Source organism: Zophobas morio, unplaced genomic scaffold (genome assembly GCF_036711695.1).
Source record: "Zophobas morio isolate AGI-343-1 ecotype UQ-CSIRO unplaced genomic scaffold, CSIRO_AGI_Zmor_V1 ptg000030l, whole genome shotgun sequence".
NCBI classification, from domain to species: domain Eukaryota; kingdom Metazoa; phylum Arthropoda; class Insecta; order Coleoptera; family Tenebrionidae; genus Zophobas; species Zophobas morio.
In genome coordinates, this window is record NW_026972135.1 from 2469339 (window position 1) to 2485724 (window position 16386).

At 34.5% G+C, this 16386-nt stretch overlaps 1 protein-coding gene across 1 annotated transcript; it reads right to left on the minus strand.

Annotated features, from left to right (window-relative positions):
- Positions 1–1236: 1236 nt before the first annotated feature.
- On the minus strand, positions 1237–16348 carry LOC135139143 (CXXC-type zinc finger protein 1). Its single transcript, XM_064069269.1, has 4 exons — positions 16032–16348; positions 15492–15979; positions 1567–2320; positions 1237–1507 (listed from the first exon to the last, which is right to left on the minus strand). The coding sequence occupies exons 1-4, from the start codon at positions 16053–16055 to the stop codon at positions 1274–1276; spliced, it is 1500 nt and encodes a 499-aa protein (XP_063925339.1). The 5' UTR covers positions 16056–16348; the 3' UTR covers positions 1237–1273.
- Between the last annotated feature and the right edge of the window lie 38 nt (positions 16349–16386).

A 16386-nucleotide genomic window follows, 5' to 3' on the forward strand; every position in this document is an offset into this window, starting at 1 on the left:
TCAAATCCAAAAGGCTTTGCTATGCATTTCGAGTGCGATTTTAGGAATTAAAGTTTTTAGTTTTCTTAGAGGGTATGTTATTTACCCAAATTGATCTTAGATTAGCAAGTGTTAACCCCGCCCACCCACCCTCTATTTTCTTAGAAGGATCTCATTTGCCAAAATCAGTCTTATCCTAACAGGTACTAGCCCCGCCCACCCACCCTGTCTTTTCTTAGAGGGTATATCATTTGCCAAAATCAGTCTAGTAGCTAGTAGCTGCTAAGATAAAAATTTCTTTTTGGACAAATGACATATACTCTAAGAAAAGAGAGGGTGAGTGGGCGGGGCTAGTAGCTGCTAAGATAAGACTGATTTTGACAAATAAGATCCCTTTAAGAAAGTCGACCGATAAATAATAAATAAGACCTATTTTGGCAAATGGCATACCTTCCAAGAAAAGAGAGGGTGGGTGGGCGGGGCTAGTACCTGCTAAGGTAAAACTGATTTTGGCAAATGACATACCTTCTAAAAAGAGAGGGTGGGTGGGCGGGGCAGTAGATGCTAAGATAAGACTGATTTTGACTAATGAGATACCTTCTAAGAAAATAGGGGGCTAAGAAATCAAATATTTTTTTTCGTAATCTACGTCATAAGGATTTTTTTTATTATTTTTTTGGGACTTCCGAAACCCCCGTACATAACGTACCGAAGAGTTAATCCGCTATTTTCCAGGCATTCAATACGCAAAAATATATAGGTGTTCCATTTAAAAGAATTAAGTTTTAAAAACACTCTATACCGTACAACTTTGATCTCTAACTTGTTTTTCAATTACTAATAATTAATTTCATATCGAGGACCAGCCTGTATATCATCTCACCTAGAAAATTACCAAAAATTAAAGTTCTAAAGGATAGATTAAGTCAAAGAGTTTTTTCAATAGTTCCTTATAAATGAGTAAATTTCTGTCAACAGGATTATGAAACAGCCTGTATACTTTTTTATAGATAACAGTGAACTTCTGGATGATAATAATAAAGTCGACAACCACCAGATCAAATGACAATTTACTTGTAAATGAAAGTAAGCTTAAGTAGGCTGTGAGATTAACTTCACTAAATTTTGAGATGACGTCACCAGTTCATTGGGAGGGATAGTCAAATTTTGGTTTGCATTTTTAATCTTTAAAATTTCTTTAAAATTTCATTTCATTTTTTCATAATTATAATTATTAAAATTTCAAATAAAACAAAATATAGAGAACAACTTTATTAACACAGAACACCTTAAACTAACACAATCGCGCCTTCGTGCTACTCTTAAACCTCTTCGCCAACTCCCTCTGCATCGCATTTTGATCCTGTTGACTCGCTTTCGTGATCTGTTCCATAACCTCATGATTATACGTGGAGTGCAACATGAGTGCGAGCACTCCAGCTCTCGACGCCATACTGTTCCTAATTTGCCTTTCCTTCTCCAAGAGTTCGTCCATCTTCAACCACTGTCGCACCCGTTCCAAGTCAATCTAAAAAAAAAACACATTTAAAGTGTGATGTACTAGTGTAAGATCAACCTCGACCTCACCTCGGCCCGCCTCAACTTCTCCCACACGTGATGCTTCCCGCACGCCTTCTTCGGCGCCCGACAGAACTCCCCCGTCAAGTCAAACACGTTAGTCACCAAAGGGCAACCACAAACCTCAAACTCCCCAATCTTCGCATCCTTGCAGTGCTCGGGACACAGCACCCTCAACCTCTTACAATACGTCCTATTCCCGGGATTAAAAAAATCGCAGAACATGTTGTTGCCCTCAATCCTGGTCTTAAAAATGGACCCAAAGGACGCCTGAGACTCGTACTTGTTGAAGCACTTCTCCATGTGCTTGATCGCGGTCTTGGCGTGGATTTCGTGTCCGCACGTTATACAATACATGGTGGACATCTCCGACTCCTCTTCATTGTCGTAGTCCACGTTGGGGTCGATGGTGGCGCTTTTAGCCCGGTCTATGATGGCGTCGAGCTCCCTGTGTCTGCTGTCGAGCTCCTGGAGGATTTGCTTCACTTCGAACTGTTGCTTCCTGACTTGGTCGAGGGCTTTGATGTTGGACTCCTCGGCGGAGCAGGGGCTGAGGGCCCACTCTTGGATGCGCTGGGGCAGAACTTGGAGGATTCGGTTGGTGGCCAGTTTGAGGCCGCACTCGTCGGAGCAGTATTTCGAGCCGTAGCGGGCGCTGCTGGTACACGTGGGGCCGTAGCATTGGCGCGGGTAGTCGGTCTGGAGGTGGGCGTTGGGCGGGCCGTCGCGCTCCGAGCTAGAGTCACGCCTCTTGCGCCGCCCACTGAAACGAAGTTATTAAAAACAAATCAATTTTTTTAAACATTGTTAACTTAACCCAGAAAATGCGCAATTTCACGGCCAAAATATGAAAAATAATGTTTGCAATCATCGTGACGTAAAATGACGTCATTTTCACGTGGACTAGCTGAGCAAAGTCACGTTTATCGGTTCTTTGTGTTTAGTTTTGATTTCGGTCAGGTGGCAGCATCATCGCAGCCCGTTTTGGCTTAAAAGTAGCACGTGTTTGCGAAGTTCTAATTTATTGTTAATAAATATTAGTGAAAATGTTTGGCGTTAGTACTGTGAACACGAAGGAAAGTGGATATTTTTCCAAACATTTTTCTATTTTTCACTGTTTCGTTGCCTCAATTTTTCAAGTTGTTCAGTTTTATTTTTCGTTTTTTTATTTCTTTTTTCCAATTTTCAATATTTCAATTTTGCAATGCATTATGTATTGTTTTTTCGATTTTGCACTCTTTCGATTTTTAAATTCTTGATTTCCAATTTTTAGATTTTTCAGTTTTCATTTTATACATTTTCGTTTTTCCTTTTTGATTTTTCAATTTTACAATTTTGGAATTTTTTATCCAAAAACTTGAAAAATCGAAGAACTGAAGAAGCGAAAATTGAAATACTGAAAAACTAAAAATGGAGAAACTTACAGATCGAAAAAATTAATGAATCGAAGAATTAGAAAGGAGAAAAAATAAATCGAATCGAAAAACTGGAAAACCCAAAAATTGTGAATGTCGAAAAATTATAGAATTGTCAAAATTGTTTAAAAATTGAAAAATCCAATCAACGAAAATGTTTTAAAATCTAATATGTAATTGAAGGATGGAAAAACTAGGGAATTGTAAATTAAAATCGAAGAACCGAAAAATGAAAAATCAAAAACTGAAAATCGAAAAGTTAATAAATCTAAAAGTTGAAAACACGAAAAATTGAAAATCAAAAAATTGAAAAATTCAAAAATTTTACTTTGAAAAAAAAAAATTAAAATCGTAATACTGAAAAACCGAAAAATTGAAAAAAAAGGGAAAATAAAGAACAGAAACGAAAAATTGCAAATCAAAAAATTTAAAAATAGAAAACTCGTGAAATTGAAACATCCCAAAATTGGAAAATCGAAAAGCTGAAAAATTTTAAAATGGCAAATCGAAAAATTGAAAAAATTGAAATTGAAAGAACAAAAAATTATAAAATCGAAACAATGAAAAATCGAATAACTGAAAATATAAAGAGAAAAAAAAACCCAGAGGAAAAATTGAAAAATTAAAAATTGAAAAATCGAGTCAATGAAAATATATTAAAATCCAATAATTGAAAAATGGAAAAACTCTAAAACAGTAAAATTGAAAAAATGAAATAAGAATTACAAATATTATTACATATTTAAAATGAAAACTAGAAAATTGCAAATTAAAATTGAAGAAACGAAAAATTGAAAAATCGAGAAACTGAAGAATCTAAAACTGAAAAAAAAAATTAATAAATCTAAAAGTTGAAAAGATGAAAAATTGAAAACATAAAAAATGAAAATTTTCACTTTGAAAAAAATATTTAAAATCGGAATATTGAAAAACCGAAAAATTGAAAAATAGAGAAAATAAAAAACCTAAACGAAAAGTTGCAAATCAAAAAATTAAAAATTGAAAACCCGTAAAATTGCAAATCGAAAAATGACAAAATCTAAAAATTGGAACATCCAAAAGTTGGAAAATTGAAAAACTGAAAAATTTAAAAATGAAAACTCGAAGAGTTACATATCGTAAAATTGAAGAAACAAAAAAAAAGAACAACTGAAAAATAGCAATTCGAAAACTTAGAAAAACTGAAATTGAAAGAATAAAAAATTAAAAAATCGAAACACTGAAAAATCGAACAACTGAAAAAGTAAATACAATGAAAAACCGAGACGAAAAACTGCAAATCGAAAAATTGAAAAACTAAAAAATCGAATCAATGAATGTTTTAAAATGCAATAATTGAAAAATGGAAAGAAAAACTCTCTAAAATTTTAAAATTGAAAAAATAAATAAAAATCATTTGAAAAGTATAAAATTGCAAATTAAAAGTGAAGAAACGAAAAACTGAAAAATCTAAAACTGAAAAAACCAAAAGTTAATAAATCTGAAATTTAAAAATACGAAAAATTGAAAAATCCAAAAACTGAAAAATTCCCTGTATATAAAATCAGCACATTGGAAACCAAAAAGTTGAAATAATAAAGAAAATAAAAAAACCAAATGAAAAATTGCAAACCAAAAAATTAAAAATTGAAAACTCGTGAAATTGCAAATCGAAAAATAGCAAAATCTAAAAATCGAAGAAACTGAAATTGAAAGAACAAAAAATTATAAAATCGAAACATTGAAAAATCGAATAACTGAAAAAGCGGTGCCGTTGTTGACACTGGTTTTCAAATTTACGATTTTTAATTATTAATGAAATCAATTCGTGCAAACGCTGCTTATAAATCATCATGACTTAATAAATAATATTAAAAAAAATTAATATTATTTATAATGTTTAAACATATGTATTAATATGCCATATTTAAATCGAAAAATGAAATTATTAAAAACAATTCACTTTGTTTAAATATTGTTAAATTAACCCCAAAAATACGCAATTTTCCTGCCAAAAATATGAAAAATAAATTTTGCAATCTCATCATGACGTAACTGTCAGGTGACCTACCTAAGCAAAGGTCACATTTTTCGGTCGTTTGTGTTTAGTTTTGATTTCGGTATGGTGGCAGCAACATCAGAGCATTCGGAGCTCCGCTTTGGCATAAAAGTAGCACGTGTTCGCGAATATCTATTTTATTGTTGATAAATATTAGTGAAAATATCTTGTGTTAGTGCTGTGAATACGAAAGAAAGTAGATGTTTTCCAAAAATGCCAAAAAAAAGAATTATCATGACATAATTAACACTATTTATATTGTTTAAAGATGACGAGTATTAATACGTCATAATTAAAACGAAGACCGTTTTCTTACATACATGAAGTTACTAAAAACAATTTAATTTGTTTAAATATTGTTAAATTAACCCCAGAAATGTGCAATTTTCCGGCCAAAATATGAAAAATAATTTTGGCAATCGCATCGTGACGTACCATGACGTCACTGTCACGTGAGCTACCTGAGCAAAGGTCAGATTTTTCGGTCCTTTGTGTTTAGTTTTGATTTCGGTCTGGTGGCAGCAACATCGGAGCATTCGGAGCTCCGTTTTGGCTTAAAAGTAGCACGAAGTTTTAACTTTGAATACTTATTTTTCTTGAATGGCATCGTAAAATGAGTTAGATGGTTCTTCCAGATTCTCTCGGATTCTGTCATATTCTCACAATTCTCTCGGAATTTGTTTTAGATTCTCTCTTATTCCGGATTATTCCGAATATTCTTCTTTCTTCTTGGAACATGGTCGGATTCTGTCGTATGCTTTGGGATCTTTTGCGTATTGTTGCAGATTCTCGCGGATCGATTCAGAATCTCTGGAATTCTCCAGGATATTCTTTCAAATTCTTTGGGATTTTTTTGAATTTTTTTCGTTTCTTTGGATTTTATAATAATAATAATGATTTATTGACGGCAAATTTTAGCCTTTACATACATAAAAAGATACATAATAACTACTAGTAACTAATTATACAAAATGCGGCGCAGTGTCGCCTTAAAATTATTGAAAGTGTCATTAAAAAATCTACGTTGGCTGAAACTAGATTACAAGCTAACAATATACTATTGAGAGGCGAGTACAATGCATAATATTGACCGTAAGTTTCAATATAAAACAAAGGAACTTTACGAACTGCATATTGGGGCACATTAAATTTAAGCGTATGAAGAATTGATGGTGCATCACATATGTTATTAAGAAGCTTGAACATGAAACAAATTTTAAAAAATTCCCTACGATCACATAAGTTATTTAAACCTACATAAGTTTTACACAGTTTAGGTGAGCCTCTAACACCATAAGGAAGCGAGCGCATTATAAATGTAATATATTTATTCATTCTGGACAGATTCAATTCTATCAATATGTGTCTTATAAAATGGTGTCCAAACGATACAGGCATATTCTAAGATTGACCTAACATACGTTGTGTATAGAATATTTAGTGTTCGTAAATTTTTAAAATCTCTCCCATATCTTTTGATACAGCCAAGTGCTCTGTTAGCTCTTGCAATTACATTATCTATATGAGCCGCAAATGTTAACTTGCAATCTAAAATGACACCGAGATCTTTAATGGTAGTTGAATCTTTTAGTTTATTATTATGCATGAAATAAACAGGAGATGACGGTGATATTTTTTTACTAAATTTAACGATATGACATTTTTCACTGTTTATGATCATGAGATTTTCGTCACACCATCGAAGCAATGAAACTATATCACTCTGCAGGAACATTGTATCATTAAGGCCCTTGATAACCCTATATATTTTTAAGTCATCAGCAAATAAGCTAAAAGCACAGACAAAGTTATTACCAATAACGTTAATGAACAACGAGAACAAAAACGGTCCTAAAATTGACCCCTGGGGGACACCAGAAGGTACATGTCGGAAACTTGACAAACTTAGACCCAGTTTAACTTGCTGGCATCTATCACAGAGATAACTTTTGAACCACCGTAAGAGAGAGCCACAAATACCATAAGCGTTTAACTTCTTTACTAAAATACTGTGATTAATTTTATCAAACGCTTTGCTTAAATCGGCATAAATAGCATGAACCTCAAACCCAACACTCATGGCTTCAATTAACTCATTCGTAAAACCAAGTAAATTAGTGACAGTAGACCGTTTGTTAATAAATCCATGTTGGTATGGAGTAATAATATTTTTATATACGGTAAAACATTTATTGTACACAATTGATTCAAATAATTTACTTGGTGTAGACAGAATCGAAACTGGACGATAATTTTCAACATGGTGTTTACTGCCAGATTTGTGTACTGGTACTACATGTGCTTTCTTCCATAACATGGGAAATTCACCAGACTTTAGAGACAAGCTAAATAAAATATGTAATGGTGTAGCAATTGAGGGACCACATTCTTTAAAAAACTTCGGTGGTATATTATCAGGACCAGGTCCCTTACTAGAATCAAGTTTAGACAAAGCTTCAACTACATCAGATAAATTAATTGATATATTGCTAAATCTAACATCGCAATCATAAGACACATCAAAATCAGGCTTAGAATTATTACAATATACAGAAGAAAAATAAGCATTAAAAGCTTCACAAGCCGCAACCTCATCAGAAAAGAATTGGTCACCAAAGCTCAGAGGCAAATTAACAAAATTGTTATTTGAGGATTTACGTATAGCGCGTATAAATTTCCAGAAATATTTAGGATTACTCACAAGATTATTTTCAACTGTACTTATATAATTATTATATTCTTGTCTTATACTTATTCTACATAACCGTCTAAGTTCACAAAATTTTTGATAATCTGCGACACAGGATGTAAGCTTAAACTGCTTGTGAGCACACTTCTTAGATTTAATTAAGTTTATGATGTTATTATTAAACCAATTGGGGTAAGTAGATGGTATTTTACATTTGATCGGAACAAATTTCTCGCATGCTACGTAAACATGATTGTAAAATGCATGAAGAGCTTCATTAACGTCGTTATTGTTTAGTACAGTATCCCAGTTTATAGTATTAAAATAAGTACAAATATCAGAGTAAGAAGTAGAATTAAAATCGTAATAATATATTGGAGATATTGCACTATAATTATTATCACAAGCTAAATCACATTCAACCTGAAGCGGAGGATGAAACTGATCAACACATACTAAAGGATAATCGGAAGTTGATACTTCTAACGACATGCAAGAAGAAAAAACTAAATCAAGAACATTGTCACAGCAGTTTCCAATATTGTTATACTGGCTTAAACCAGATGCTAAAAAACTATCACAGACACACGACTCACGACTGCCTGAACAAATGGTTGGAATAAGTTCATTACCAATATCAGAAGGCTGCCATACAATATTCGGCAAATTATAATCTCCCAAAATAATAACCTCACTATCTGTAATTGTATTACATATATCCGTAACAGTATTGACATGACTGGCATATACAGTTTCATCTGACGCTGGTGGTAAGTATACCGCACCTATAATATACTTCTGTACGCCTGCAGAAAATTTCACAAAAATATGTTCAACTGGCACCTGAATCACTGATAGCTCAATAGGATTAAACGATTTCTCAACCGCAACCAGCACACCACCACCACAAGTTTTATTGCTGTTAGAGACATTCCTGTCATTTCGAAAAACTTGGTATCTATCATCAAAAATTACACTAGTAGGGAATTCTGGCGAGAGCCAAGTTTCAGTTAACACAATAATATTAAAGTTTTCACTTAAGCAAGAACAAAAAAAATCTTCAGCTTTGTTCTTAAGACTTCTCACATTCTGATAATACACAGTCAGTTTCCGAACAGAAGAACAAACCTTATTTGATGACTTTATAGAATTTTCGTTGGAGCTGCCTTTTCTTTTAAAAAATAGAAACGTTTAACTATGATATTTTCTGGCCACATATCTTCATTCAGAAATTTAGAAAAAACATCACTATCCATCGTGACCTTGAATGATACACTCATGGCATCAGGTCTCTTAGGCAGATCACTTACAATAAATTCAGCATCTGGAAACGTTTTCCTAAGGTAATCAGATAACATATTACTATTAGTTCCGATGGACAGGTTACCTACATAAGCATGAGCTTTATGAACCGCAGCTTTAATAACACTGGTGTCGGCATTTGATGCTTTGCCACGAATTACCTTGCGTCTATTCCTCCTATACGCAACACTTTGAAACCCATCGGAATCTACTAAAGATAGTTTAGTGATCACAGCTTCTGGTTGACCATTTTGATCCTTATCCACGTTACGAATATTCGGAAGATCAATCCTATTACGAACAATCGACGAATTACCTCTAGAGGGAACGCTGACCTCGGGAGTTTTTAGCTTCTGATCAGCTGAACGTGACGCTACTTTTTTGCTGATAGGTATATTAGAAGTTTTTTCCGCCAAAAAATTCGATTTGTTATCACTGACTGATTGAACTTCATCAGCCCAGGAACGCGAAGGTGGATTATGCAACGGTAACTGACGAGAAATATCGTCCTCCACATAAGGATTTTTTCCGAACAATCTTATGAGATCTACGTTTGAGTTTTTTAACACCTCAACTTCCATTCTTAGACTTTTAATTTCATTCAAAAGAGGGGTGAGTTGAGTTTCAAGAATACTACTAACTACCACCTTAAATTCATTGCTGTTGATGAAGGCATAAGCTGGTTCAACCTGGGAATAGTCACATTCCACCACAAAGGACAGGGGTACTCCGCAGCATTTTTTCTTTTTTTCGGCGCAGCTTGGATGGTACGTTACACCGCAAACTCGACACACAGGACCACTTTTAGCCACCCTGTTGCAACTACATGGTAAATCAGAAGTTGCATCTAAAGGAACACTTGACACAGACATGTTCACTGCTCCGCCGAACCAACTCGACTCTAATTCTAGAATTCTATCGTATTCTTTCGGATTTTTTCGTATACTTCCGAATTCTCTCCTAGTATCTCAGAATTTTGTCGAATTCTATCATTCTATTTTAATTTGGCCGGATTACTCGCTCGTATTCTTTCTGATTCTGTCGGATTTTCTCGAATTTCTCAGATTCTTTCAGATTTCTCAGGTTTGTTTCACATTTTCTTGGAATCTTATGGATTTTTATGGATTCTTCTGGATTTTCCCTTATGCTTTCGGAATTTGATCGGATTCTGTCGTATTCTCTCGGATTTTTTCGGATGTTTCCGAATTCTCTCCGAGTATCTCAGAATTTTGTCGAATTCTGTCATTCTATTTTAATTTGGTCGGATTATTCTCTCGTATTCTTTCGGATTCTTTTAGGTTTTTCACGCTTGTTTCCCATTTTCTTGGATTTTCCCTTATCCTCTCGGAATTTGATCGGATTCTATCGTATTCTCTCGGATTTTTTTAGATGCTTCCGAATTCTCTCCGAGTATCTCAGAATTTTAGCGAATTTTGTCATTCTTTTTTAATTTGGCCGGATTATTTTTTTTAATAATAATAATAATAATAAATTATTACCGAAAATCTCCATTTTACAATTTTTACAAATATTCGTATTCTCTCGTATTCTTTCGGATTCTGTCGGTTTTTCTCGAATTTCTCGGATTTTTTCAGATTCTTCAGGCTTGTTTCACATTTTCTTGGATTTTTATGGATTCTTCTGGATTTTCCCTTATCCTTTCAGAATTTGATCGGATTCTGGCGTATTCTCTCGGATTTTTTCGGATATTTCCGAATTCTCTCCGAGTATCTCAGAATTTTATCGAATTCTGTCATACTATTATAATTTGGCCGGATTATTATCTCGTATTCTTTCGGATTTTCTCGGATTCTTTCAGGTTTTACAGGCTTTTTTCCCATTTTTTTCGATTTTCCCTTATCCTTTCGGAATTTGATCGGATTCTATCGTATTCTTTCGGATTTTTTCGTATACTTCCGAATTCTCTCCTAGTATCTCAGAATTTTGTCGAATTCTATCATTCTATTTTAATTTGGCCGGATTACTCTCTCGTATTCTTTCTGATTCTGTCGGATTTTCTCGAATTTCTCAGATTCTTTCAGATTTCTCAGGTTTCTTTCACATTTTCTTGGAATCTTATGGATTTTTATGGATTCTTCTGGATTTTCCCTTATCCTTCCGGAATTTGATCGGATTCTGTCGTATTCTCTCCGAGTATCTCAGAATTTTGTCGAATTCTGTAATTCTATTTTAATTTGGTCGGATTATTCTCTCGTATTCTTTCGGATTATTTCGGATTCTTTCAGGTTTTTTTTTTAGGTTTTTCAGGCTTGTTTCCCATTTTTTTGGATTTTCCCTTATCCTCTCGGAATTTGATCGGATTCTATCGTATTCTCTCGGATTGTTTTGGATGCTTCCGAATCCTCTCCGAGTATCTCAGAATTTTACCGAATTCTGTCATTCTTTTTTAATTTGGCTGGATTTTTTTTTTTTATAATATTAATGATAATAATAATTTATTACGGAAAATCTCCATTTTACAATTTTTACAAATTTTCGTATTCTCTCGTATTCTTTCGGATTCTGTCGGTTTTTCTCGAATTTCTCGGATTCTCTCAGATTCTTCAGGCTTGTTTCAAATTTTCTTGGATTCTTATGGATTTTAATTGATTCTTTTGGATTTTCCTTTATCCATTCGGAATTTGATCGGATTCTATGGTATTCTTTCGAATTTTTTCGTATACTTCTGAATTCTCCCCTAGTATCTCAGAATTTTGTCGAATTCTATCATTCTATTTTAATTTGGCCGGATTACTCTCTCGTATTCTTTCTGATTCTGTCGGATTTTCTCGAATTTCTCGGATTTTTTCAGATTCTTCAGGCTTGTTTCAAATTTTCTTGGATTCTTATGGATATTTATGGACTCTTCTGGATTTTCCTTTATCCTTTCGGAATTTGTTCGGATTCTGTCGTATTCTCTCGGATTTTTTCGGATGTTTCCGAATTCTCTCCGAGTATCTCAAAATTTTGTCGAATTCTGTAATTCTATTTTAATTTGGTCGGATTATTCTCTCGTATTCTTTCGGATTATTTCGGATTCTTTCAGGTTTTTTTTTAGGTTTTTCAGGCTTGTTTCCCATTTTTTTGGATTTTCCCTTATCCTCTCGGAATTTGATCGGATTCTATCGTATTCTCTCGGATTTTTTCGGATGTTTACGAATTCTCTCCGAGTATCTCAGAATTTTGTCGAATTCTGTAATTCTATTTTAATTTGGTCGGATTATTCTCTCGTATTCTTTCGGATTATTTCGGATTCTTTCAGGTTTTTTTTTAGGTTTTTCAGGCTTGTTTCCCATTTTTTTGGATTTTCCCTTATCCTCTCGGAATTTGATCGGATTCTATCGTATTCTCTCGGATTTTTTCGGATGTTTACGAATTCTCTCCGAGTATCTCAGAATTTTGTCGAATTCTGTAATTCTATTTTAATTTGGTCGGATTATTCTCTCGTATTCTTTCGGATTATTTCGGATTCTTTCAGGTTTTTTTTTTTAGGTTTTTCAGGCTTGTTTCCCATTTTTTTGGATTTTCCCTTATCCTCTCGGAATTTGATCGGATTCTATCGTATTCTCTCGGATTTTTTTGGATGCTTCCGAATTCTCTCCGAGTATCTCAGAATTTTAGCGAATTCTGTCATTCTTTTTTAATTTGGCCGGATTATTTTTTTTAATAATATGTAATAATAATTTATTACGAAAAGTCTCCATTTTACAATTTTTACAAATATTCGTATTCTCTCGTATTCTTTCGGATTCTGTCGGTTTTTCTCGAATTTCTCGGATTCTTTCAGATTCTTCAGGCTTGTTTCAAATTTTCTTGGAGTCTTATGGATTTTAATTGATTCTTTTGGATTTTCCTTTATCCATTCGGAATTTGATCGGATTCTATCGTATTCTTTCGGATTTTTTCGTATACTTCCGAATTCTCTCCTAGTATCTCAGAATTTTGTCGAATTCTATCATTCTATTTTAATTTGGCCGGATTACTCTCTCGTATTCTTTCTGATTCTGTCGGATTTTCTCGAATTTCTCAGATTCTTTCAGATTTCTCAGGTTTCTTTCACATTTTCTTGGAATCTTATGGATTTTTATGGATTCTTCTGGATTTTCCCTTATCCTTTCGGAATTTGATCGGATTTGTCGTATTCTCTCGGATTTTTTCGGATGTTTCCGAATTCTCTCCGAGTATCTCAAAATTTTGTCGAATTCTGTAATTCTATTTTAATTTGGTCGGATTATTCTCTCGTATTCTTTCGGATTATTTCGGATTCTTTCAGGTTTTTTTTAGGTTTTTCAGGCTTGTTTCCCGTTTTTTTGGATTTTCCCTTATCCTCTCAGAATTTGATCGGATTCTATCGTATTCTCTCGGATTTTTTTGGATGCTTCCGAATTCTCTCCGAGTATCTCAGAATTTTAGCGAATTCTGTCATTCTTTTTTAATTTGGCCGGATTATTTTTTTTAATAATATGTAATAATAATTTATTACGGAAAATCTCCATTTTACAATTTTTACAAATATTCGTATTCTCTCGTATTCTTTCGGATTCTGTCGGTTTTTCTCGAATTTCTCGGATTCTTTCAGATTCTTCAGGCTTGTTTCAAATTTTCTTGGATTCTTATGGATTTTTATTGATTCTTTTGGATTTTCCTTTATCCTTTCGGAATTTGATCGGATTCTGTTGTATTCTCTCGGATTTTTTCGGAGGTTTCCGAATTATCTCCGAGTATCTCACAATTTTAGCGAATTCTGTCATTCTATTATAATTTGGCCGGATTATTATCTCGTATTCTTTCGGATTTTCTCGGATTCTTTCAGGTTTTACAGGCTTCTTTCCCATTTTTTTCGATTTTCCCTTATCCTTTCGGAATTTGATCGGATTCTATCGTATGCTTTCGGATTTTTTGGTATACTTCCGAATTCTCTCCTAGTATCTCAGAATTTTGTCGAATTCTATCATTCTATTTTAATTTGGCCGGATTACTCTCTCGTATTCTTTCGGATTCTGTCGGATTTTCTCGAATTTCTCGGATTCTTTCAGATTCTTCAGGCTTGTTTCACATTTTCTTGGAATCTTATGGATTTTTATGGATTCTTCTGAATTTTCCCTTATCCTTTCGGAATTTGATCGGATTCTGTCGTATTCTCTCGGATTTTTTCGGATGTTTCCGAATTCTCTCCGAGTATCTCAGAATTTTGTCGAATTCTGTCATTCTATTTTAATTTGGTCGGATTATTCTCTCGTATTCTTTCGGATTCTTTTAGGTTTTTCACGCTTGTTTCCCATTTTCTTGGATTTTTATGGATTCTTCTGGATTTTCCCGTATCCTTTCGGAATTTGATCGGATTCTGGCGTATTCTTTCGGATTTTTTCGGATATTTCCGAATTCTCTCCGAGTATCTCAGAATTTTATCGAATTCTGTCATACTATTATAATTTGGCCGGATTATTTTCTCGTATTCTTTCGGATTTTCTCGGATTCTTTCAGGTTTTACAGGCTTGTTTCCCATTTTTTTGGATTTTCTCTTATCCTTTCGGAATTTGATAGGATTCTATCGTATTCTTTCGGATTTTTTCGGATGCTTCCGAATTATTATTCTGGATTATTCTGTCGTATTCTTTCGGATTCTGTCCAATTTTTCGGATTTCTGGGATTCTTTCAGGTTTTTCAGGTCTGTCTCACGTTTTCTTGGATTCTTATGGATTTTTATAGATTCTTCTGGATTTTCTCTTATCCTTTCCGGATTTGATCGAATTCTGTCGGATTCTCTCGGATTTTTTCGGATTGTTCCGAATTCTCACCGATTATCTCAGAATTTGGTCGAATTCTATCATATTCTCTCGTATTCTTTCGGATCCTCTCGGATTTCGTTTTTTTTTTCTAATTCTCTTATATTCTTTAGGTTTTTCCGGATTCTCCCGGGTCTTTTCAAATTTTCTAGGATTCACCGAATTATTTCCGGATTCTCGCAAATTTTTGTCGTATTCTCACAGACCCTTTCGGATTTTCTGGGATTCCCCAAGATGCCGAATATGTAAGTTAATTTTCTGATTCTTCTTCAGGATTCTCTCGTATTTTCACCATTTCTTTCGGATTTTTTCGGATTCTTCTGAATTCTCTCCGATCTTCCCGCAATATGGACGGATTCTCTCATATTCGCTCATATTCCTTTCGTATTTTTTCGGGTTCTCTCGGATTTCCGATTTTCTCAAAATCTCCCGGATTCATTCAAAATGTTCTCAAATTTTTTCATAATGTCTCATATTTTCTCCTATATTAATATCAACCACAAGAACAAGAATATAGTTATTTTATAAAATTTAAACGACGTGCACCAAGCACAATTTTCAGGTGACGTCATCAAATTATCAGTGGGGATGTCTCAACAAATTTCGATAAAACATGACCAAATTTTCAAAACAACTGACTCGTGAAGCCACCAATTTTTCCAAACAAAATTTGAATTTCAACTCAACGATAAAAAATATCTTACCCCCCGAAGTTAACACAGATCCTCTGCTTGCACCGCTCCTTGTTCTTCACGGTCCCATGCCGACTCCTCCTCGTGCACACGTCGCACCTCCCGCAATCCTCGGTCCGGTAGCAGCCCATGCACTCCCCACACTTCTTCATCTTCTTGTCGGTCTTCGTCTCGCCCCTGTCCTTGCGCTTCCGCGACCGCCTCTCATCGCTGTTCGTGTTCGCGCTCGCGTCATCCCGTTTCGTCTTCCAGCGCGTCTGCAAGGAAGAGTCTTCTTCGGAGCACCGGATACAAACATACTGCTTGATGAGCTTGGCTTCCTTCTCCGAGATGTTCATGCAGTCGCCGTGGTACCACTCTTCACAGGCGTCGCAGGCGATCATGAAACGGGAACTGTCCGAGGACCGACAAATGCAGTAGGCTTGCCCATCTTGCTTCAAGAGGGTGTCGATTTTGGACTGGCGTTCGGGCAGGAGGAACTGTCGGGCGATTTCTTCGCGCTGCAAACAAGGGGTGAATGGATTTTTACGAGAGAAAAGAGGGAAAAATTACCGAAATGTCGCGTTTTCTGGACATTTTTAGGGCGACCTAACCTCACTTTTTGGGTACGGGATTTGATAGATTTTGTTACAATTGGGGTACGTTACGTATACAATTCCACGTAACAGACTGAGTTTTAAAAAAAACACAATGCAGGAAGCCCTAGAATGGATAATATACAAATTGTAAAGTGTTAATTGTTGACATTTGTTCAGACTGCCAACTGAAATTTTAAAACTGCCAAATGTTACTATTTTACAGAAATCTGTAACCCAATTGACATTTATAATTTCCATACAAGTACAAAGTCATTCAGATAATCAAACTTAAAACACTACGAGCACCAACCGCGCACGGAAGTTTCGTA

Excerpts from the sequence above, each read along its gene's own strand:
- LOC135139143 (XM_064069269.1), bottom strand. The coding sequence starts at position 16,055 with ATGTCCAGAAAACGCGACATTTCG. Across the intron at positions 2,321-15,491 it reads ATCTGTGTTAACTTCGGGGG|TGGGCGGCGCAAGAGGCGTG; the intron begins GTAAGATATTTT and ends ACTTCGTTTCAG. Across the intron at positions 1,508-1,566 it reads AGAAGTTGAGGCGGGCCGAG|ATTGACTTGGAACGGGTGCG; the intron begins GTGAGGTCGAGG and ends TTTTTTTTTTAG.